At 41.5% G+C, this 25501-nt stretch overlaps 1 protein-coding gene across 2 annotated transcripts in view; it reads left to right on the top strand.

Annotated features, from left to right (window-relative positions):
- The window catches only part of Ntan1 (N-terminal amidohydrolase 1), a 103898-nt gene that overhangs the window by 47429 nt on the left and 30968 nt on the right, over positions 1 to 25501 (top strand). For both annotated transcript variants that reach the window (XM_019054445.2, XM_072304943.1), the window contains one exon: positions 24601 to 24811. In XM_019054445.2, the coding sequence (XP_018909990.1) occupies positions 24619 to 24811 (193 nt within the window). In that variant the 5' untranslated portion in view covers positions 24601 to 24618. The remainder of the gene's footprint in view (positions 1 to 24600; positions 24812 to 25501) is intronic.

The following is a 25501-nucleotide window of genomic DNA, read 5'->3' as shown; positions in this document are numbered from 1 at the left end:
CTCTAAATTTCTTGTTCCCTGAGCTCCTCGGGGTCGATTACATGGGAGACCGTCTTTTTCTGGAGAATCGACGTCAATTTTGTGACCATTGAGGAATCTTGAGAAATTTTAGGCAGGGGCGAAGCCCCCCTCCTCAGGGAGTTACTTTCTGCCGTTCAGGGGGTCTATTAGAACTTTTAGGAATCACTTAAGATGTAAAAGTGTTCTGCTCCTCAATTTGGATGCAATCAATTTGCGATTCGGAAAGGAGCCCCGATTTTTAAAATTGGGCCCCCCCCGTTTACCCCCCAAGGGGGGCTAGAGGAGCTTCGGGACCATGAAATTTGGATTTCTCGAGGTCGATTACCTGGGAAACCGTCTTTTTCTGGAGAATTTACGTCAATTTTGAGACCAAAGAGAAATTATGGAGGGGGTACTGTCCCCCTCTTTAGGGTATCATTTTTGGGCCTTGGATGGTCCAATATTGGATTTTTAGGGGTCAATTCCACGTGAAATTTTACGTGCTTTTCAATTCTGATGCGATCGATCCGCAATTCGGTCGGGAACCGTGACTTTTAGCATCGTGACCCCCCCTTTACCCCCCAAGGGGGGGTGGGGGGGGGGTTTCGGGACCACGAAATTCGGATTCCTTGGGGTCGAATCCCTATTTAACCCCGCGGTCTCCGACTTCGTACGACCTAAACCAACCGAGAAAAAGGCCTGGTACGGGTGGTCTGAAACACCCTGTATGTTAGCATAAGTGTAGCTTGGCAGACGAAAACAAGTCTAAACGGTTGATCGGTGGGACTTGAAAGTAAGGCTCCCGAGCAATGAAATTGTCTCAGGAAGCCACTTTGAGGTCCCGTAAACGTTTTTTTTTTTACGTTTACCCATGTTTCAAACAAATAATCTATCAAAATGGATATATTTAAGCTTAAGTTTAGCTTGGCAGACGAAAAAAAGTTCAAACGGCTGATCAGTGGGACTTGAAAGTAGGCCTCTGGAGCCATGAAACGTAGAAGTATTATCCTGATCTGTCTTTTTCAAGTTCCCTTGATAGTAGTGTTTGACGAGGCTCTACTTTTAGCTTCTTATAGTCCATCCAATGTAAAATTAATTTTTAAACTTATAAAAAAAAAAATTCGATGTTCAAATAGTCTTAAAACTAAACGGTTTTCGCTTAGCATCTCCCAAATTTTAAATTTGGCGGGCGAATCTACCTGCTGGAAGGTTCACCACACGCCCGCCAGGAGCGCCATCTCCTTACCGCGTATCCCTGTAATTCAAAGCGAAAACAATAGAGAGCGCTGAAAGCGCAATCTCCTTGCTGCTGTCGACAAACGTCAACAAACCGTTCTAACAATTTATAACCTCCTTTATTAAGTAACAAGCATTAAATCAGTCATATTTGTGCCGTATTATTATATTATATTTGTGCTTAGTACCTCGTAAAAAGGAACCGCGAAAGATGGAATCTGCCGGGATTCTAAATTCATTAACAACAAACATATTAGTATTTAATAAAGATGTAAGTGTCAGTTCTTGCTTCAGCTTGATGACTCATTGTAACTATATATTGTAAGTACCTACCTAATTAGTTGTCTAATTTTGCTTGGTGTATACCTACGGAGTAATTTTGGAAATAGTATATGATGCATTATATAATGCATTTGAATTCCTAGGTTTCACCTGACTCAAAGCGTTTGCTGCTATTATCTAGAAGCGTTCCGACTCATTTATCAGAGAATTGAGCGTTTCCTATCGGCCCCTCTGCAATTATGAGATTAGTCCAAGAATCCTTTAGGAACTTAAATTAATGACTCAGATGGTGCTTTTGAGCCAACTTTCCAAGAATTAAAGGTATTTTTTCAAAATCTACAGTCCATGAGCTGTCCGTGTGACCGAAGTGCTCTCCTCGCTATATGACGCGTAACCCTTCAATTTTTAGTTTAGTCCAAAGACCTCATAGGAACTTACATTATTGAACCAGGTGGTGCTCTTATGCCAACTTTCGAAGAAATGAAAGGCATTTTTTTTCAAATTTACAGTCTTTGAAAATGAGTTGTTTGTGTGATGTCGCGGAGCAAAGTGCCCTACTTTTGGGCCTCGTAATCCCTTGAATTTTGAGTTTAGTCCAAAGATTTTTTAGGAACTTAAATTAATGACCCGGGTGATGTGCTTGATGCCCACTTTTAAAGAATTAATGGCATTTTTCAAAATTTACGGTCCCTCAAAATGAGCTTTCCGTGTGATTTTGCTGAAAATGGACCTATAACCCAATTTGACCCTAGCCCCCCCAAATTTTAGCGTACCCCAAAATCGTTGTACGTGCATAAGGAGACCATAAATATGGTGTTCTGTGAGAATTTTGAATGAAATCGAACAGATAGATTCTGAGATATCGCTGTAGACAGATTTGGGGGACGTCGGACGGACGGACACACATTTTTTCAAGTATGGTTATTTTGACTCCTGGGACCTTAAAACGTCTAGAAATGATGAAATTTCAACTTTTTTTTTTTTTTTTTTCTCGGAGGATGACAATACTTCCTCTCTACCCTAGGGGAGCGAGAAAGTAAAAAATTCTATCGAGAATCGAACCCGGGACATCAAGAAGATAAGGGAGACGCTCTGTCAACTGCTCCACCGCTCCAACTCGGTTTGAAAGCCTCAATTTAAGGTTTCTGAACATAATATTACCACAGTTATATAAAGTATAAAAATGTTAAAAAGGGATTTTTCCTGAAGAATATTAGCATTTTTGCACTCAGCGACCCTAAAAACCCTTGAAAACTCATGTTGCGAGGTTTAAACATACATATCTGATTTAATGCCGCTTAAACCGGCTATTCGGACCATAGTGTGCCGTGGCGGGATTCGAACCCACCATCGCTCGGATTGGTAGCGACTGAATATCGCCGCCGCTATCCACTGCGCCACTGTAGCTGATAAGACGGAGTTGAGTAAAACACGATAAATAATTTCTTTGGGGGTAAGGTTTCTTACGCGCTTCTTCTTCTTCACTCGGTGAATCAAGGTGTCTGATTGGTTAGAACGATTATTTTCATCTCAAAGCTATCGTTCAACACTGTATTCCAATTCTGCTGATCTATTGCTCATCCATCTGATAGAATCATAGTGTAGAATCACAAATAGTTTGATCATAGATGCGCGATAGATGAGATTTGCAGATCTATAGCTGGGAATTTGAAAAATTTTAATCAGCCTGCAGGTGTTTCTTGGGTAGCTGAATGGACCACTAGACAAGGTGCGAATTTAAGCATTCTGATACATGCTTCGGTTTCAGCAAGCTTCTCAATCGAGCGATGTTCATTTCCCACCATGTGTTTTTCAAACTATAAGTAATTTGCTATAGCTGAGCCAAAGTGTCAAGATGGAGGTTACCAGATTTTTTTATCGCATAGAGACGCTCATGATAACGTTTAGCGCGCGATGTGAATCACGTAGAGCATTGAGTTTTCATGAGCGGGTGGTTTCAATTCACGCACCAAGAATCATTAAATATCTTCGGAAGGAGTTAATTTCGGTAATTTTCGTTGTGCGCATCGTGTTTTACGTAAAATTTTGGTAAAGAGACATGTATCAGAATGCTGAAATTCGTATCTTGTCTAGTGGTCCATTCAAACATGCTAATACTAGGAGGTGCGCTCCACGGCCGAACCCTGCGCTTCCAAGCGGCGCTCCGTGCCGCAGTCTTACGGATTTATTTACTCAAGAGAAAAGACAGTACAAAAATCTCTCTATATCACCCATTTCCTCTCAACTCAGTTCCCATTTAAGTATGGCTCGGTTTTGAGAGAAATACGAGTTCCTACAGCACCAAAACAGATGTTTTAAAACTTATATCGATGTAACACCTAAAAATAAATTCCCCGTGCTTTTAGATACGAACACTCCGTCTTTATGTCTTTGGGCAACAACGACGACGGCAAGCGGTAACAAGGACGGCGCGGCGGCAAGCGCCACGGCTTCGCTGTACGATGCACGGGGCTGGGCGCTGGGCTTCAGTCCTGCCACTGCAGTGCCCGAGCCGGACTCCACCAAATCCAATCGAGACAGTGTGACAAATATTCGTTCGCTCCCAGCCCCCGCTCGCCACAAGAACAAGTCGACAATTAATCCCTCATGCCGTTTGCGGGAGCCCCCTCGACCATTCCTCCATACCCCGACTCTTTTTAACCGATCCGTTCCTCGCTTGGCATCCAAGCCGGGAGGGACGCTGCCTGTCAAGCCTTGAGTCCCTTTACATCGAGTGTAAGCACAACGAATCCATTTCTGATTGGTTTCCGTACTTCAGGCCTCCATAGTGCACAGACATTCTAACTGTAAGTACTCAGAACGCGCGATGACTCTTTTGCTCGTCTTCGAATGCGGCAACAGTCATCCATCGGTGACGCGCTAGAGCCCCTATCTGAACGTGTTTAGCCAAGTTTCAGCGTGAGGATTTTAAGATTTTTGGAATTATCGTTTTGTAATGAGCTCATAAGAAATTCTACGCTCTTTCAAAACGGTTCGTGACATTATCCTCAAATGTTGACATTTTAAAAGAAAAATTAAGAAAACCCCTAGACGCGCGCTTCGCGCGCAAAGGAGGAGTATCGTTTTGGGCCTTTTCCGGCCCCACCTCGATTTTGCTAAATGTTTCATATTTTCAAAGTACTAGTCTCAGGTAGACTCTGTGCCAAATATATTACCGAACGGAGCCCATGCAAGGGCGCAGCAGCGCCTCAAACCCAAAATCCTAGAATCGAAAAATAATTATTTTCGTCGACTTTTTCGACTGTTATCACTCTTCCAGTAGATGATTCCTATGAATTTTTTTTGTACTTTCCGTTTCTGGCCTTTTTAAAGGCCTCCGATTAATTTTAAGGGGCCTTATGGCCCATTCTAATTGTGTTCTAATTCAATTGTTGCCATTTTTGGCCCATTTTTAGGGTTTTTTTTCCATTTAACACATTCAAAACTTAATTTAATCAAAAAACTGTGTACCCTTTTGAATAGTACGTAAAAAAAATGAATAAAAAATGTTCATTCAATTTTTTTCCTACGTTGCCAAATTTCAAAGAAAATTGGTCCCAAAGTGTCAAAAACGGCAAAAAATATATACATCGCCGCGCCTAAGGTTCAAGAAAGTGTCGAGTACAACTTTCATATTGTACCAGGTAACAGCTCTTATCCATCCATACAACATATTTTTTTTTTTTTTTTTCTGCTGGTTTAATGGCTTCGTGTCTGTAGCACCTTCAGCCAACTTTAGACAATGTTTAGTATCCGTAGACATCAGGCTCCAGACTTTTCTTATTTTCAGGGATTAGGGCCGAGGAGAATCTGTTTCAGCAGACCTACTCGTCAATTCCGTGAAAATTAGACGCCACCACCGGGATTCGAACCCGGGACCTATTGACCTAGAGTCAGACGCGCTGACCACTAGGCCAACCTGGCCGGCCCATTCAACATATTAAAATATCATAGTTGTACCTGGATTCCCACGATGTGAAAATTGACCGAGATGTCGACAGGGTTGCCAGCGACCGGGAAAACCGGGAAAAGTCAGGGGAAAAAAATCAACCGGGAAAAGTCAGGGAAAGTCAGGGAATTTCGGTGTTGGTCAGGGATTTTTCTGATTTTTCGTGGAATTAGGCGCGGGCGGTCTCGGGCTCGCGTTGCGGGATCAACTGGATCAATTTCACTTTAACAGACTGCGTCAGATCCATAAGTCAGGGAAAAATATTGGAAAGTCAGGGAAAAGTCAGGGAATTGAAAAAAATAATTTGGCTGGCAACCCTGTGTCGATTTTAGCGGCCTTTTTTGACTTGAAGGTAGCTCTTTTGAATGTTTTTCGACCTTAATCACCCCCTATGGGTGTGTACTGTATGTATTTTTCTACTTACTTTTCATATCTGGCCATAAAAATGGCTTCCTGTACATTTTAAAAGGCCTAACGGTCCATTGTTGCCAATTTTCACCAATTTTTAGGGGTTTTTTCAAGTTTACGTGTGTTAAATTTAATTTAATCTAGAAACCGTGTACATTTTCGGAAAGACCGTAAAAAAATACATAAAAATTTGATTTGTACCTTTTCCCTACAATGCCAAATTTTCGAGAAAAATCGTCCTGAAGCGCCAAAAATGCCAAAAATTGGATTAATCATCACGTCAAAGGTTCCAGGAAGTGAATTTCAAGTTTTCTTTCACTACAAATAACGTATCGAAAATGGAAAATTGCAATGCATCTCACGGAACATGTAATGGCGCAGATGAACGTGACAAAACGGGCCCTCAAGGTGCCTTTACTTTATCCTTCACTCCAGTTCACCTCTTTATTCTTGTGACCTCGAGATAATGCTTGGTTCTCAAGATGCTTGCTACAGGCCAAATAAACCAAACAACAGGAACTGCGTGGAGAAAGTGTCCCACGATCCACATGAAAGTCATAATTCACTTCCTGGAACCTTTGACGTGATGATTAATCCAATTTTTGGCATTTTTGGCGCTTCAGGACGATTTTTCTCGAAAATTTGGCATTGTAGGGAAAAGGTACAAATCACATTTTTATGTATTTTTACGGTCTTTCCGAAAATGTACACGGTTTCAAGATTAAATTAAGTTTAACACACGTAAACTTGAAAAAACCCCTAGAAATTGGTGAAAATTGGCAACAATGGACCGTTAGGCCTTTTAAAATGCACAGGAAGCCATTTTTATGGCCAGATATGAAAAGTACGTAGAAAAATACGTACAGTACACACCCATAGAGGGTGATTAAGGTCGAAAAACATTCAAAAGAGCTACCTTCAAGTCAAAAAAGGCCGCTAAAATCGACATCTCGGTCAATTTTCACATCGTGGGAATCCAGGTACAACTATGATATTTTAATATGTTGTATTGATGGATAAGAGCTGTTACCTGGTACAATATGAAAGTTGTACTCCTCTTTCTTGAACCTTAGGCGCGGCGATGTATATATTTTTTGCCGTTTTTGACACTTTGGGACCAATTTTCTTTGAAATTTGGCAACGTAGGAAAAAAATTGAATGAACATTTTTTATTCATTTTATTACGTACTTTTCAAAAGGGTACACAGTTTTTGGATTAAATTAAGTTTTGAATGTGTTAAATGGAAAAAACCCCTGAAAATGGCAACAATGGGCCATAAGGCCCCTTAAAATTAATCGGAGGCCTTTAAAAAGGCCAGAAACGGAAAGTACAAAAAAAAATTCCTAGGAATCATCTACTGGAAGAGTGATAAAAGTCGAAAAAGTCGACGAAAATAATTATTTTTCGATTCTAGGATTTTGGGTTTGAGGCGCTGCTGCGCCCTTGCATGGGCTCCGTTCGGTAAAATATTTGGCACAGAGTCTACCTAAGACTAGTACTTTGAAAATATGAAACATTTAGCAAAATCGAGGTGGGGCCGGAAAAGGCCCAAAACGACACTCCTCCTTTTCCCCCTTTGTTTAAGTGACCCGCGCATCCACCGCGGGAAGAAAAGTGTTTTCCCGAAGTGGGAGCAGAAGTCTTGGGACTTACCAATATTTTTATTTTTTTCCAGCCATTTGTTTTTCGAATTTTGAAAATAGTTTCATTTTGAAAACAATTGTAACGGTTATGGAGATGAGCTTTTGTTCAACACGGCTCCGTTGAAGGGAAGTTATATGAAAATGACTGATCGTCTCCGAACTCTTCGGCATCTTCAAGTAGGGTAAAAATACTATGTTTTTAGCCAAAAATCGAAATGTGTTGTTCGAGCTCCTCGAAAAATAAATGACAATTTTTGACACTTTGGGACCAATTTTCTTTGAAATTTGGCAAAAAAATTACGGAATTGAAGAGATTTCCATTTTTTTCAAGGACAAATCGTATCGCAATCTAAAATCTAATTATACCGTTAAAAAGCCCTTGCTTTCAGCTTTCTAACGGCTTATAGTTTTTGTAATTTGGAGCAACTGACCGTCTATAAACGGAATTTTACTGCAATCATATCAAGGAATTTTCCGCCAACTCGGACGGCCGGTTCCCTTGAATTTATCTCTGCTATTTTTGAAATTAAAAAATAAAATATGCACACCGTTAGAAAGATCACACTCTCAGCTTCCTATTTATATAATAATTTTTGAATTTTGAGCAACTCAACGCCGGCACATAGGAATTTTTCGAAAAAATGTCAAAAAACGATGAAAAACGGGTGGCTCCGGTCAAAGTCAATTTCTCGCCGCCCACCATATGCACCAAAATAAAAAACCAACATGTCGTTGGAAAGCTGAAATTGTCAGCTTTCGAATGGTACCATGGTTTTTTTTGGTAGCGCTAAAAATCACGAGTAAAAATAGGAATCTCCGTCGAAGACGAAACCTTGTATTTTGGCTACTCTTTTTTGTGGGGAGGCATCTCTTAATTTTTCCCCCGTAATTTTTGGGGGGATTTCGGTCACTCTGAACATTACCTGAGAGTCCTATGTCCCATTAGACACATTATGAATCACACCTGACTCAGTGAAAATGCATGGTTGGCAAATTTGGCCATTTATCATAGCTTTTCCAGATTACCTAGTGTATAATTATCGTGTTTTTGGCTACAAAAATGGGTCATAATCGGTCCGAGGTCAATCGAAAATAGAAAGCTCGAGTCGTTAAGAACATATGAAAAGGCTGTTCATCGATTTTTTTTTTTGGGGGGGGGGGGGCATTTTCAATACTTTATGCGAGAAAAAATGTAAAAAAGATGACGATTCAACTAATTTGAACACAGCAAACCTATTGTTTAACAAAAATAAAGTTAACTTCATTGCATGAAACAAAGGATGTCGCAAAACATAGCACAATAGAATGAACAACGTACAAAAAAATCAGTCTCACTTACTTAAGTACAATAAGATAAAGTAACAGACAATTAACAAAAAAAGATTATTAATTATGACACAAATATTAAAAAATTAATAGTAAATATTATAATAAAATATGAACTCGATGAACAGCCTTTTCATATGTTCTTAACGACTCGAGCTTTCTATTTTCGATTGACCTCGGACCGATTATGACCCATTTTTGTAGCCAAAAACACGATAATTATACACTAGGTAATCTGGAAAAGCTATGATAAATGGCCAAATTTGCCAACCATGCATTTTCACTGAGTCAGGTGTGATTCATAATGTGTCTAATGGGACATAGGACTCTCAGGTAATGTTCAGAGTGACCGAAATCCCCCCAAAAATTACGGGGGAAAAATTAAGAGATGCCTCCCCACAAAAAAGAGTAGCCAAAATACAAGGTTTCGTCTTCGACGGAGATTCCTATTTTTACTCGTGATTTTTAGCGCTACCAAAAAAACCATGGTACCATTCGAAAGCTGACAATTTCAGCTTTCCAACGACATGTTGGTTTTTTATTTTGGTGCATATGGTGGGCGGCGAGAAATTGACTTTGACCGGAGCCACCCGTTTTTCATCGTTTTTTGACATTTTTTCGAAAAATTCCTATGTGCCGGCGTTGAGTTGCTCAAAATTCAAAAATTATTATATAAATAGGAAGCTGAGAGTGTGATCTTTCTAACGGTGTGCATATTTTATTTTTTAATTTCAAAAATAGCAGAGATAAATTCAAGGGAACCGGCCGTCCGAGTTGGCGGAAAATTCCTTGATATGATTGCAGTAAAATTCCGTTTATAGACGGTCAGTTGCTCCAAATTACAAAAACTATAAGCCGTTAGAAAGCTGAAAGCAAGGGCTTTTTAACGGTATAATTAGATTTTAGATTGCGATACGATTTGTCCTTGAAAAAAATGGAAATCTCTTCAATTCCGTAATTTTTTTGCCAAATTTCAAAGAAAATTGGTCCCAAAGTGTCAAAAATTGTCATTTATTTTTCGAGGAGCTCGAACAACACATTTCGATTTTTGGCTAAAAACATAGTATTTTTACCCTACTTGAAGATGCCGAAGAGTTCGGAGACGACCAGTCACTTTTCATATAACTTCCCTTCAACGGAGCCGTGTCAAAGACAGATCGCTTACCCTGAACCACTGTGCGACGAAAAGCTTGTCCAAAAACTCCCCCTCTCCTGACCCACTGTGCGACAAACAACATGTTCCAAATTTTCCTCCCCCTGACCCACTGAGCGACGAAAAGCTTGTCCAAAACTTCCTCCGCCTGACCCACTGTGCGGCCCCGCTCCGGACGGCTCCCCTCATGCCGCCTACCCCCCCCCCCCCGCCTAAAACTTTCAAAGCTCGTCGTTTTTAAACGGCTCCGCCGATTTTTCTCAAATTCAATACCGAACCAGTCCTAGGGAAAAACTACCACCCATAAAAAGTTCAGCTCAAAATATTAATTTTAACTTGAGTTATCGAGTGAACAAGATTTGACCTCCCCCTACTTTCGAACCCCAACCCTCAAAATCTACTGCCTTAAATTTCAATTTTTTGAGTGCAGAATATTAGCTTCAATGAGACTCTACAAAATGTAACACAATTGGTCAAAATATCTTGTAACGTAAGAATGTAACCACTCGAAAATCGAATAATCTTAAAAAGGCGGAAATAAATACGTACGTACACCCTCACCAACACACACACACACACACACCCTCACCCCCCCCCCACACACACACACACACACACACACACACACACACACACACACAAGAGTTGCTCGAAAAGAGTGTTCGTGTTTACTCCGTGTAGAAGCACGAATGCTCGATAGTGCGCGATGGCGCTGGTGAGCGCGGACGATTTCACCGCCGCGCGCCGCGCCGCCGCACATTGGATCCAGTCAATAGGAGAGGTTGGACACAATTTGAAAGCTTTAAAAGCTCGCAACTCCGTTTATACAAACGTTGAGGCTCCAAAATAGGTTTCACTAGTTTTCTTGTGTTTTCTTCAAAAAGCATTCTTAAAATTAAAAATGTGATAAAATAAACACCAAACTTTGCAATTTGAGTCAAAAATTTCTTGTCCGACCTCTCCGATTGACCCGATCCACTGTACGCCGGGCGAGTCGTGGTTACCGTCCCTCGCGCCTCGCCTCGCTTGCAACTGGGCGATTCGCGATAAAGGAGGACCTTTGCCTCCATCTTTTTGCTTATCGGTATCAACGGCAACCGGCAACGGACAACACTCAACGACCACAACCGGTCCTCCTGTTATTATTGCGACGCGAAGCGACTTGACGCACTGTTGCCGCAATCAGACGCTGAATTTAGCATCTGAATGTGGAAGTCAACAGTCATCGCCCAACGGCTGAAATTTAGCAAATTCGAGTTATTTTCATCCAGATGTGTATCAAATCTACTCGAATAGTTCAGACAAATTCAAAATTGGTCCGATGGTTGCTGAGAATCGTTGCTGAATTTTGCGCGTCACTCGCAAAATTCAGGCATCGGGCCGATGACTTCCACACATTCAAGCCACATTAAGCTCCCACATTCAGCGTGTGATTGCGGAGTGTGCGACGACGGCACCACTCATTCACGTCCATACATCTGCCTAGAGTCCTTTTACACCCTGAGTAAAAACAATAGGAATCCATCTCTGATTGGTTCCCGTATTCTAGGCCTCCACTGATTACTTTTACGCTAGAATGAACCAGGAAACTGGGGGAACGGCAAGGCATAAACGGAATTGGAAAAAGAACGGAGACAGGAATTCGGGAGTAAGTATATTAAAGATTACGAAAAACATTTAATTTTATGCAATCTTTATTCCTGTTTGTGTCACCCATGAGCCGCGTTGTCTTAACTCTCTCTATAAAGGGACTCTAGATCCGCCCAATCGCCGCTTCGGGGCACAGAATCTTTCCCCCTCAAAATTTCCTAGACTTCCAAAGGAGAGCGTCCAAAGGAGGAGTATTGTTAAAGGCCTTTTCTGGCCCCACCTGGATTTTGACGAGTGTTTCATTTTTTGAAAGTACTTAACTTTGAGAGACTCTGTGCCAAATATTATACCGAACCGAGCCCGTGCAAAGGTGCAACAGCGCCTCAAATCCAAAATATTGGCATTGAAAAATAAGTATTTTCGTCGAATTTTTCGACTGTGATCTCTCTCTCAGTAGGTAATTCTTAACTATTTCTATGCGTACTTTTTATTTCTGGCCTTTAAAATAGCCTTCAATGAATTTTATGGGGCCTTACGGTCCATTGTTGCCATTTTTGGCCCATTTTTAGTTTTTTCAATTTTACAAGAGTTAGAACTCAATTTAAACTGAAAACCGTGTACGTTTTTAAGAAGAACGCCAAAGCATGAACAAGAAATGGAAATCCTTTCCCTACATAGCCAAATTTTCGAGAAAAATCGTCCCAAAGCGCCAAAAATGTTAAAAATGTAATAAATCGTCGCGCCTAAGGTTCAAGAAAGAACGTGACAGCTTCTACCCATAGAGTGTGTTTCAGACCGCCCGTACCAGGCCTTTTTCTCGATTGTTTCAGGTCGTACGAAGTCGGGGACCGCGGGGTTGAATGGAGAATTGACCCCACGGAATCCGAATTTCGTGGTCCCGAAACCCCCCCCCCCCCCACGGCCCCTTAGGGGGTAAAGGGGGGGGGGTCACGATGCTGAAAGTCACAGTTCTCGACCGAATTGCGGATCAATCGCATCAGAATTGAAAAGCACGGAAAATTTCACGTGAAATTGACCCCTAAAAATCCATAATCGGCCCATCCAAGGCCCAAAAATGATTCCCTAAAGAGGGGGACAGTACCCCCCTCCATAATTCCTCTTTGGTCTCAAAATTGACGCAGATTCTCCAGAAAAATATTGATTCCGAGGTAATCGACCCCGAGAAATCCAAATTGCATGGTCCCGAAGCTCCTCTACGGGGGGGGGGGGGGACGGGGGGCCCAATTTTACAAATCGGGGCTCCTTTCCGAATTGCAAATTGATTGTATCCAAATTGAGGAGCAGAACTTATTTACATCTTAAGTGACCCCCAAGAATTCTAATTGACCCCCTTGAACCGCAGAAAGTAACCCATGAGGAGGGGGGCTCCGCCCCCGCCAAAAATTTCTCAAGATTCCTCTTTGGTCGCGAAATTGACGTCGATTCTCCAGAAAAAGACGGTTTCTTCCCAAAAAAGCGGGTAGCAGAGCTTAGGGACCATGAAATTCAGAGTCTTCGGGGTCGATGACCTGGAAAACCGCCTTTTTCTGGAGAATCGACGTCAATTTTGCGACCAAAGAGGAATCTTGAGAAATTTTTGGAGGGGGCGAGGCCCCCCTCCTCAAGGGGGGATAGAGGAGCTTTGGGACCATGAAATTTGGATTTCTTGGGGTCGATTACCTTGGAAACTATCTTCTTCTGGAGAATCTACGTCAATTTTGAGACCAAAGAGAAATTATGGAGGGGGGTACTGTCCCCCTCTTTAGGGGGTCATTTTTGGGCCTTGGATGGGCCGATTATGGATTTTGAGGGGTCATTTTCACGTGAAATTTTCCGTGCTTTTCAATTGTGATGCGATTGATCCGCAATTCGGTCGGGAATCGTGACTTTTAGCATCGTGACCCCCCCTTTACTCCCTAGGGGGGTGGGGGGTGTAACGAAGAATTTCATTCTCCGTTTTAAGTTTTTCCCCTTCTTTTGTAGGCCAAAATAGCGACAAATGTGTCACGGCTTGGCGACAGCGCGCCACGACGCCCGGTGACGGTACATCAGCTGTTTGAATAATGAAAAGAAATGGAATATTGTTTCTCCTTTTTTTCTCTCTCGAAGATAACTGCGAAATCAGGGTTTTCCGTAGATTTACCCAAAACGAAAAATTGTAAAAAATTCTAAACTACTATAAACTTCTGTAGGAAATTTTCCTACATCCATTTCTGTAAATTTTATATTTTATTTAATTTTTCTTGTAACAAAAATTTTGCAACGAATGTCGAGATCGTCTTTCAATAGCTTCAAATCAATCTGATAGCCCTCTAAGCTAGCCATTGTTCATCACCCTCTCCTTTCCGGAGGGTCACCTCTTCTCTCAACCTTTCTAACTCTTTCTCGACTCGAGGTGCACGTTAGTGAGTGGCATCTCGTCGAGCACTCTGTCCATTTCACTTTCCTCTTTCTTTTCTTCTGTGCTGAGGTGCACGTTAGTGAGTAGCATCTCGCCCAGCTTCAGTCCTCCTCTCCTCTTACATGTATCCTGTAATTTCAAGCCTTGAGGTGCACGTTAGTGAGTGGCATTTCGGCTTCCCTTTTCTTTCATTATATCGTAAATTATTACTATCATAATATTTTGAGTGTAGGATCCTCACAAACTTAGCTAACGAAAGGACATTTGTTTTGTAAATAAACCAAGAAATTTGAGACATAAGATTTGGATCATTCTTCCCCTTTCAAACTCATTTTTAAATTGGCGCCCGAATCCAGGATCCCGGCGAGCTCATTCCGGCAACTACAGTAACGTTGGCTTATCTTATACCAGAGGACGTATGTGCCTCTGAAGAAACGGGATTTGCCTCGTTACAGGGGGTGGGGGGGTGGGGGGTTCGGGACCACGAAATTGGGATTCCATGGGGGTCAATTCCCTATTCAACCCCGCGGTCCCCGACTTCGTACGACCTGAAACAACCGAGAAAAAGGCCTGGTACGGGTGGTCTGAAACACCCTGTACGTAAAACATATCAAAATAAAAAAGTTGTACCTGGATTCCCACGATGTGAAAATTGACCGGGATAGCATGTTCAGTGGCCTTTTCTACTTGAAGGTAGCTCTTTTGAATGTTTTTCGACCTAAATCACCCTCCAAATGTGGGTATCTTGTGTGCTTCTCTACGTACTTCTCATATCTGGCCATAAAAATGGCGTTGAATGAGTTTTGAAAAGCCTAACAATCCATTGCTGTCAAATTTTAGGTATTTTTTCGAGTTTACATGTGTAACACTTTCAAAACGATCTAAAAACCGTCTAAATTTTCGGAGTGAGCGTAAAAAATAACATGCAATATATTATTAGCAGGTAAATTTTTCTTACGTCACCAATATTGAGAGAAAAATCGTCCTTAAATGCCAAAAATACCGAAAATTGGATTCATTATCTCGTCACGGGTTCTAGAAAGTTGATTGTGACATACATTTGGATTGTAGGACACTGTGCCTCCCTACTTTCTATCTTATTTTAGGACGATTTTTCTATTTTCAGTTTAAATTGAGTTCTATTTGCGTAAAATTGAAAAAACTAAAAATGGGCCAAAAATGGCAACAATGGACCGTAAGGCCCCTTAAAATTCATTGAAGGCCATTTTAAAGGCTAGAAATAAAAAGTACGCAAAGAAATACTTAAGAATCACCTACTGAGAGAGCGATCACAGTCGAAAGAGGAAGAAAGAAAACCCATCACACATGCTTTGACGGTATTCTTTAGTAGAAGAAATAACACCACACAGAGAGAAATTTCAATTTATAAGTTTGGTTAATACGGGAAGTAAAACGCAAAACAAAACCGGTCGACTATTTCAACAGAAAATGCAGGCAAGTTTTCTTGAAGAAATGTAATAACAAACGAGTGGTGAGTACCAACGTCGCGATCGGAGGAATGCATGTTCCTAGTCTCTCCATTGTTTTCTGCGCAAAATTCATCGCGAACTACTTATACCAATACCAACACACAATTTAAGTTGTTTTGTGTTTTACTATCTATTAATCAAAAGTAACAACAGAACACAGATACAGGGTTATTCAAAAGTTACGCACCACTGGCCATAACTTTAGTTCTAAATCCATAATCGGCCCATCCAAGGCCCAAAAATGATTCCCTAAAGAGGGGGACAGTACCCCCCTCCATAATTCCTCTTTGGTCTCAAAATTGACGCAGATTCTCCAGAAAAATATTGATTCCGAGGTAATCGACCCCGAGAAATCCAAATTGCATGGTCCCGAAGCTCCTCTAGCTCCCCTTGGGGGGTAAACGGGGGGCCCAATTTTAAAAATCGGGGCTTCTTTCCGAATCGTAAATTGATTGCATCCAAATTGAGGAGCAGAACACTTTTACATATTAAGTGACCCCCAAGAGTTTTAATTGACCCCCCTGAACGGCAGAAAGTAACCCATGAGGAGGGGGGCTCCGCCCCCGCGAAAAATTTCTCAAGATTCCTCTTTGGTCGCAAAATTGACGTCGATTCTCCAGAAAAAGACGGTTTTCCAGGTAATCGACCCTGAGGACTCTGAATTTCATGGTCCCTAAGCTCCGCTACCCGCCCTTTTGGGCAGAAACCGCCTTTTTTTTTTGGAGAATCGACGTCAATTCTGCGACCAAAGAGGAATCTTGAGAAAATTTTGGCGGGAGCGGAGCCCCCCTTCTCATGGGTTACTTTCTGCCGTTCAGAGGGGTCAATTAAAACTCTTGGGGGTCACTTAAGATGTAAAAGTGTTCTGCTCCTCAATTTGGATGCAATCAATTTGCGATTCGGAAAGGAGCCCCGATTTTTAAAACTGGGCCCCCCGTTTACCCTCCAAGGGGGCTAGAGGAGCTTCGGGACCATGAAATTTGGATTTCTCGGGGTCGATTATCTGGGAAACCATCTTTTTCTGGAGAATCTACGTCAATTTTGAGACCAAAGAGAAATTATGGAGGGGGGTACTGTCCCCCTCTTTAGGGAATCATTTTTGGGCCTTGGATGGTCCGATTTTGGATTTTTAGGGGTCAATTTCACGTGAAATTTTCCGTGCTTTTCAATTCTGATGCGATCTATCCGCAATTCGGTCGAGACTCGTGACTTTTAGCATCGTGACCCCCCTTTACCTCCCAAGGGGAGGTGGGGGGGTTTCGGGACCACGAAATTCGGATTCCTTGGGGTCAAATCCCTATTCAACCCCGCGGTCCCCGACCTCGTGCGACCTAAAACAACCGAGAAAAGGGCCTGGTACGGGTGGTCTGAAACACCCTGTATATAACTTCTTTTATGACCCACATTTTTCAACTCAGGGCTTCAGGATCGATGCTCTTTGAGCGAAAATTCCCGAAAATTACGAGGTCATACCGTCTGGAATAGGTAGATATTTCTTCGAAATCTACCTAATATAGTAGGTATGAATTGATCTGAGCCTTTTATGTGCTTAAAAACAATATGAAAAAAGTTATCGCACCAAGTTAAATATTTTTCGATTCTGGTCGCACATATGCTTTTAAAACAGTATGAAGTACTCGATCGGCCGGCTGAAGTCCAGTATTTTTCTAGAGGGGAGTCTCCTGCTTAAATAAAAGATGCAACAAGCGCGACATTTGAGTATGAAAAGCTCTTGCAGAAGCCATTTCATTTGACTCAGCTTTTTGAAGAACACTGACGTGACCGCCTCACTTCGTATAAAAAGATAGATAATTGAAATTAGAGATATCTGAAGATCCATGTCAAAACCTTGTTACGTATCCTACTCTGCGTATGAAAAAGAAATGCTATTTTCGGTGATGAATTTTTTTTTTTTTAAATTTTCATTAATTTTCTTTGAGAAAAATTTGCATCATCTAGGCAATCTGGAGTCATTTTTATGACGAACAGTTCATTATGCAATGGTGTATGAGTTAATTGTATTATAGCCATTTTCATGCATATTAAATTGCAGCATCGTAATTTGAGAATATTAAAGATATTAGGTATACAATAAATAAGTTTTGGGAGAAGGGAAAGGAAGAATGATACGCTTGAGAAATCTGCAAGCAATCTTTCAGCATGCAACGGGAACTAGTAATGAATACAGTTAGAGCATTGAGGCGGACACGTCGGTGTTCTTCAAAAAGCTGAGTCAAATGGAAAGGTTTCTGCAAGGGCTTTTCATACACAAATGTCGCGCTTGTTGCATCTTTTATTCAAGCAGGAGACTCTCCTCAAGAAAAATACTGGACTTCAGCCGGCCGATCGAGTACTCCGAAATATTTTAAAAGCACATAAGCGACCAGAATCGAAAAATATTTGACTTGGTGCGATAACTTTTTTCATATTGTTTTTAAGCACATAAAAGGCTCAGATCAATTCATACCTACTATATTTTTTTGTTTTAATGAAGGGCTAGAATACCTACAGGTCATGATTGTTGCATTACTCATAAATGAAGGGGCCTACATCCGATTTACGGTGAAGCATAATTTTTCATTTCCTTTCAGAAGTAAGTGACAAGACAATTTGGTTCACTAAGTTTAAGACTTTGGCCGGATTCTTTACCCCTTTCAATCTGAAAGCTTTTTGGGGTTTTTTCAGTTTTGGACAAACAACAAACACATTTTTAGGTTAGAGGTTGGCAGAGGAGGACGGCATCGTACTTGAAAGCACTGTTTTCATTGGCTCTGGAGGAATAATATCACTTACTGCTGTTTTGCCTGAAACTACGTTATTTTTTGCGCACTTACGGCTTCCTCGTGTGTCTCGTTTTCATACGATTAAGATAAGTTTAGCTGTTTTAGCTATTTCAGCGATTTCATCTAAAAGGAATGGGACGAATTTCGAGGAAAACTCGATTTCGAAAATTTGACCCTTACTGCTCTATTCGCTATCACGGCACATGGGCGGCTCGGGCCCCTGGATCCGGACGAAGTGAACATGGGCGCGACTGGTCAGTTCGCCGCTCGGAGTAACCGCACAACTTTCGACTTGTGAAACTATCTTCGACTTTTGATTGGGTGGTTTCGTGTTCACGGCGGCGCGGCGTCACGCACGGTACGGCTCTCTACCGGCAGGAAGAAGGTACCTGCCAGGTATAACTTGACTGACACACAGCACTCAACTAACTCTCACAGTTGCCATGATGTAATATACTCAGCACACTGTCCTTCGATAAATCCAACAGGGGACGGGTAAATAATAAGTTGTACTTCAGAAAAGTTCCCGGAATCGAGTTTTAGATTGATTTTATTGGAAAAATCAAGAATTCAGTCGTGGTTTCAGGAACTGCTGAGGAGTAATATTTGGCTCAAAACACATTTGACAATATTAATATCAAGACATTTTTTAGCTTCATTTTAAAATTCAGTCGAAGATTGTTTCTGATTTGAGTTTGCACTCTTTCTTTCACTTAATTATATACAAATGTCCTCCTTAGAAGGGGCTCTCAATAATTGAGGAAATTGCAAGGAGAAAAATTGTCAAAAGAATTGTAGCCATTCCCATGCTCATGACTGATTTCAGGCTAACGTTATTCTAGTTTAAATTGCAGTGTGATTTCTCTACCACCTTTGTGACTTCGACTTAAAATAAATTATCTCAAGTAAAAAAATGAGATGTCAATTTTTTCCGTCTCCATTAAAAAACGTGATACTCTTAATAACTATGCAAATGCGCAATTAACGTCCTTAGAGACCAGAAAATTCTCACCACTTTCAAGTCGTAAAAAAATATGCCAATCGCATGGCATCTTTTGAATTTTTAGACTCATTATATCTAGACTCTGCTTATTGGACAACGGGCGATTTTGTGCGATGAGCCGACTTCTAGGCTGAGCACTTTCAGGGAGGTTTCTTCAAGTTTTCTAGGGAAGACTTGAATTTCACGTAAAAAAATTTCATGCATACCCATTTTCATTCATACATGGGCGAGTTGGCATCAATATGAAGAGCAGGAATGGTACTTGTGACTGCCGCGGCCGCAACAGAGGGCAATAAGCATGGCCTAACCGCGAAAGTGGTGCTTGGTGCGGGTGTAGTCACCTTGGCCACCGTCCACCGGGCACAGCTTCCTGACCCCACCAGTTTACTTTCACGCACACTTCGCCACAATTTTGACCGATAACACAGCCCTGCGTTTTTTTTTGTTAAGCCGTGTTGCATGGCATGTCTTGATTGATTCTTATTCACGGGTTTTTTGTGATAGATTTCTTATTTTTTTTAGTAGGTACAAAATGGCAATGCATGGTGAAAATAAGAAGAATTTGACCATTATCACCTTTTCCAACTTAAGTCCTAAAATCGATGTTTGAGATTAAGTTCCATTGTTTTGCCCCAAACGATACATCGAACCACTATCCAATGCGATCCATAAACTCCTTGCGAAGATGGGCTGGACTAGAGTCATTTTAAAGAAAGAGTTAAGACAACGGATGTCACAGACGGGAATAAAGATTACACAAATTGAACGTTTCGCGCGATATTTGATCAAATCATTCCCGTATGGGCCTGTTGCAAGGTGCAGGGGTTGGCGAATTGATAACTAATTCCGATTGAAAATTTTACGAAAAGAACGATGGCGCTACTAATAAAGCTTTTAATGACCTCTCAAACTCAAATGAAGCTGTATTTGGAACCGACCCATTCAAAACGTTCACTTTTACGCGGAAACGGATCCGGTACGCTCGCTTCGTCATATCTCATGACAAATCTGATCTTTTCATCACTTACATTATATTTTCCCATAAGGAATTGGCAGCCGTTTTTCAAGTGCAAATATCGAGTCAATTGATGAATTTTTGATTGAAATGGAATTCAGGAATGGATTCTTTGGAAGTTTAAATGGTTAAAACCTTCATTACATAAATAAGAAGCGACGGTATAGACCCTATTTTCGTGGAAAATTGTAGTCAATGGACGATTGTTTACATCTGTCATAGTGATAATAGAAGTTGAGGTTATGGCTGTAGGTTCCACATCTGGAATATAAGCCAGTAAACCAACAGAAGAAGAAGAAGAAGAAGAAGAAGAAGAAGAAATTGAGGTTAGCTCAATAATGATTTGCAACAGCCATTTTCATGAGTTTTTACTTTTTTGTCACTATTTGAAGGTGAATTTTTTTTGTAAATCAATTGTTTAGTACCTTAGGATCCTGTTAAATTGTGTAACGGTATATATCGTTACATATTAATTCAGAACACACTCTGGCAGTCCAACGCTCAAACCTGGATGAAGCGAGTCAGCTGTTATTTCTTGATATTTTATCCTTCAATGTTTCAATGAAGACACCAAAATGATAGTACCTTTATTGATGATACAAAAAAAAATTGGCCTCCGGCCAATTTATGCGCGGCGCAAGCGCCGCGTACCGGCGCTATGCGCCGGCATGTGGGGAAGCTTCGCCCCCCCCCCCATCATGGTGCGAAGATCGCACAACATTTTCTAGCTTTTGCTGGAATATTTAGAAAAATACTGCCAATTTCACAAAATCATAAAGTTTGATTGGAATTTTGATCGCAGGATGATAATTATGAAATTTTCATTCAAACCACTGAACTTTATTGTAAACGTCTTCGCGATATGTGATGAATTCATATATTCGGACTCGACTTATTGATTTTATGAGGCATCTTCAATTAAATATGTAATTGATTAACGAAGTCTCCTATTAAAGACGGCGATCCGTGAAAATCTTAGCTTTTCTACGATTTATTAGGATCCATTAAATTCATTGACATCATACTTCAGGTGCGATTTTATATTATAATCTTTCCTTAAGCACGGTCAAAAGCCATCAAATATCTAATGAGTAGAATGACTATTCGATGTTTAAATAGTCTTTAAACTAAACGGTTTTCGCCTAGCATCTCCCATTTTTTAAATTTGGCTGGTGAATCTACCTGCTGGAAGGTTCACCACACGCCCGCCAAGAGCGCCATCTCCTTACAGCGTATCTCCGTAAATCAAAGCGGAAACAATAGAGAGCGTCATCTCCTTGCTGCTCGTATACCTGTGTACTTAAACAACAACAACAACAACAACGTCAACAAACGTCAACAAACCTGAACGGGTTATAACCCCCTTTTATTATCAATCAATAAATCAATCATGTTTGTGCAGTATTATTACATTATATTTGTGTTCAGTACCTCGTAAAAAGGAACCGCGAAAGATGGAATCTGCCGGGATTCTAAATTCATTAACAACAAACATATTAGTTTCTAATAAAGATCTAAGTGTCAGTTCTTGCGTTAGCTTCGATGATTCATAGTATGTAATGTAAGTACCTAATTAGTTGTCTAATTTTCCTTGGCGTATACCTACGGAGTAATTTTGGAAATAGTATATGATGCACTATATAATGCATTTGAAATCCTAGGTTTCACCTGACTCAAAGCGTTTGCTGCTATTATCTAGAAGGGTTCCGACTCATTTATCGGAGAATTGAGCGTTTCCTATCGGCCCCTCTGCAATTATGAGATTAGTCCAAGGATCCTTTAGGAACTTAAATTAATGACTCAGATGGTGCTTTTGAGCCAATTTTCAAAGAATTAAAGGCATTTTTTTCAAAATCTACAGTCCATGAGCTCTCCGTGTGACCGAATTGCTCTCCTCGCTATATGACGCGTAACCCTTCAATTGTTAGTTTAGTCCAAAGACCTCGTAGGAACTTAAATTAATGAATCAGGTGGTGCTCTTACGCCAACTTTCGAAGAATTAAAGGCATTTTTCTTCAAATTTACAGTCTTTAAAAATGAGCTATTTGTGTGATGTCGCGGAGCAAAGTGCCCTACTTTTGGGCCTCGTAATCCCTTGAATTTTGAGTTTGGTCCAAAGATCTTTTAGGAACTTAAATTAATGACCCAGGTGATGTGCTTGATGCCCACTTTTAAAGAATTAAAGGCATTTTCCAAAATTTACAGTCCCTCAAAATGAGCTTTCCGTGTGATTTTGCTGAAAATGGACCTTCAACCCAATTTGACCCTAGCCCCCCCCCCCCCCAAATTTTAGCGTACCCCAAAATCGGTTGACGTGCATTATGAGACCATATATATGGTGCTCTGTGAGAATTTGGTATGAAATCGAACAGATAGGTTCTGAGATATCGCTGTGGACAGATTTGGGGGACGCCGCACGGACGGACACACATTTTTTCAAGAATGGTTATTTTGACTCCTGGGACCTTAAAACGTCTAGAAATGATGAAATTTAAACTTTTTTTTTTTTCTTGGAGGATGACAATACTTCCTCTCTATCCTAGGGGAGCGAGAAAGTAAAAATTACCAGTGACAATACTCGCTCGCGGGCACCGAATCTCTGGCCCGCGGAGAGCACTATGCGGGGCGCGCACACCGGGAGCTATGCAGCGCGCGCGGCTGTCCAACATGCCGTTTTATTTTAAGGGGGCAATCGATTTGAAACTCTTGTTATAGAGAGGTACCTACTTGTATGAATACGATTTTCCCAAAATTTAGTCAAGCGGGTTGCATACCCTGCCCCTCAATACTCGATTAAGTGATTTTGAAGAGGCACCTTGCGGCAGCCATTCCTCGCAAAATCAGCATGGTTTTAGGAAGGGTTTCTCCATTACTGATGTCATTAATAAAGTTAGAGACGTCATCGTAAAGAATTTGCACCTAGATCTAAGACATCGTCCCTGTTTGGCTCTTCTCACCCTCGACATCAAAAACGCGTTCAATTCGCTAAGCTGGGAAGATGTACATGAATCGCTTTTAGACAAAAACATTCCATCTTATCTAATCCGTATCATCCTGAGCTACTTATCGGACCGCTTTGTAAACATAAACGACCTTAACTTCAAAATAAACAGTGGAGTCCCTCAAGGAGTCAAGGGTCGATAATCGGCCCTCACTCATGGAGGTGTTCGGTCAGTTCGCAGTTCGTCGCCACCGATTCTCCGCCGGACAATTCCTCGCGTGGACAATTCGTCGCGAGACTATTCATCGCTGCCCAGTTCCCCGCGTGGCAACTTCATCGCCAGGACAATTCCCCGCGTTTGATTATCATTAGCAAAATTTTTTTTCAGTAGTTATAAATAAACAAGGAGTCTGCTATATCTCGGATGCTAATATCTGCTATGATAAAATAATAGAGTACACCACCACCATTGTCTCGCAGAAAAAAGGATACGCAGATGATCTCGCTGTTTTAGTAGAGGGCAAGAATAGACACGCTTTGACCAAAAATTGCAACAATGTTACAAAAGAACTTGGTAACGAACTCAAAAAAGCTTTGTTTTTGAAAAGTCGGGTTTTTGACGTCATCCACCACGGTAGTGACACTCTTGGTTTCTTCCACCTTGCTTTCATCCAAGTTTCATGGTGCAGTGTAAAGTTGTGTTTACCTAATTGATAAATGCAAGGTGGAAGAAACCAAGGACGTCACTACCGCGGTTGATGACGTCAAGAACCCGACTTTTCAAAGGGCGATATATCTCGGTTAAAATTGGATGTAGACAGGTAGTTGCGGTTCAGACAGATCTTACTATTTCCAGCGCATCTACACAATCATCAAGGCAAGATTCTGTGACCAGCGCAACTGACCCATTCGGCAGATACGCGATTTTCATACACTGCCATAATTTTAGTTCCTGCACGGTCCATAGAGAGCTTCCCCCTCTAAAAGAGCTTCTAGTGACTCTGAGGATGAACCTCGAAAGCGGCAATGTCCATTCATTTAGTGTCGAGCTTTTTTAGTACACCGCATAAACTGTTAGCAGGAACGTCACGTCCGTGGGTAATAAACCGGCTCTCCCGAGTCGGGAACCCATTTGAATGTGTGTAAAGCAATCTATATCTAGTCGAGTTGGTTTCCTCATCAAGTATAGCCTACTGATAATGACTTCTAACGGAATGAAAACAATGTTTCAAACTTGTTAGAGTCGCTACGAGCAAAAAGTGTCGGAGGACCGCGTTATTTTGCGGAATTATTAATTATTCTCTGCTATCTGTACAGAAACATACATAGTCAGCGTGATCTTCGAAACCTACAGAGCCGGTTTTTTTGGCATGTTGCAGGTATAAGGGGTCGGAAAGATGGTGCTGTTCCTGAACGGTGTAGTACAGGAAGAGGCTCCCGCGGACATCAAGATGTTCTACATAAACCACCCGGTGTATCGAGAGTCGGCGACGCAGCTACACTCTGTGCCGCCAAAAGTGGTGGGTCCTGGCCCCGTTGGACTCCTATGCGTCCGGCAGCGTGAGATGGCCATCACAGTTCCCCATGACAGTGCGTATTTAGTATTCTTACCTTGGCTCGTCGATAGGGGATCAGGGAACATCGCAACTGTACCTCATACAATGACAATTATTGTTATTACTGATGTTCTAGATTATTATAGATGGTTGCTTTTCCAAGTTCAATTTTCTTTTGCAGTAAGTTCCTTTTGGAATTAATTTATTACTTCACGCGCAAGCCAGTAATTTTAGATCACCGAGCAAGAAGTAGCTGCAATTTCGTGTGAGTCTCGTCTGTGGCCACAGAAGAGTGGATTCTTTTGTAACACAAAAGTTAGCATAAATATGTGAAACTCTGGTACTTACTAGTCTTACCAGTAAACTACTTCTTACTATGTCTTACCACTACTACTTCTACTAGCAGCAGCAGGAGGAGGAGTAGTAGTAGTAGTAATAGTAGTCGTAGTCGTCGTCGTCTTCTCCTCTCTGGTCTTACTAGGAAGAAGAAATAGGTTGGGTTCAATAATGCATGTGTCTTTCTGCGATTGAGCACCGAGGAGAGCTCCGGTGGTGGAGGCCCATAGGAGCCGCCACCCGGTGGTGGAGGCCCATAGGAGCCGCCACCCGGTGGTGGAGGCCCATAGGAGCCGCCACCCGGTGGTGGTGGAGTCATGAAACGTCATCAGAACTCGGGAGAGAGACGCGTGCCGGGCGCGCGCGAAATGCTGGTGTTTCTGTCAAC

Source organism: Bemisia tabaci, chromosome 1 (genome assembly GCF_918797505.1).
Source record: "Bemisia tabaci chromosome 1, PGI_BMITA_v3".
NCBI lineage: Eukaryota > Metazoa > Arthropoda > Insecta > Hemiptera > Aleyrodidae > Bemisia > Bemisia tabaci.
Note: the sequence above shows the minus strand (reverse complement) of the source record. Positions and strands in the feature narration are given on the sequence as shown.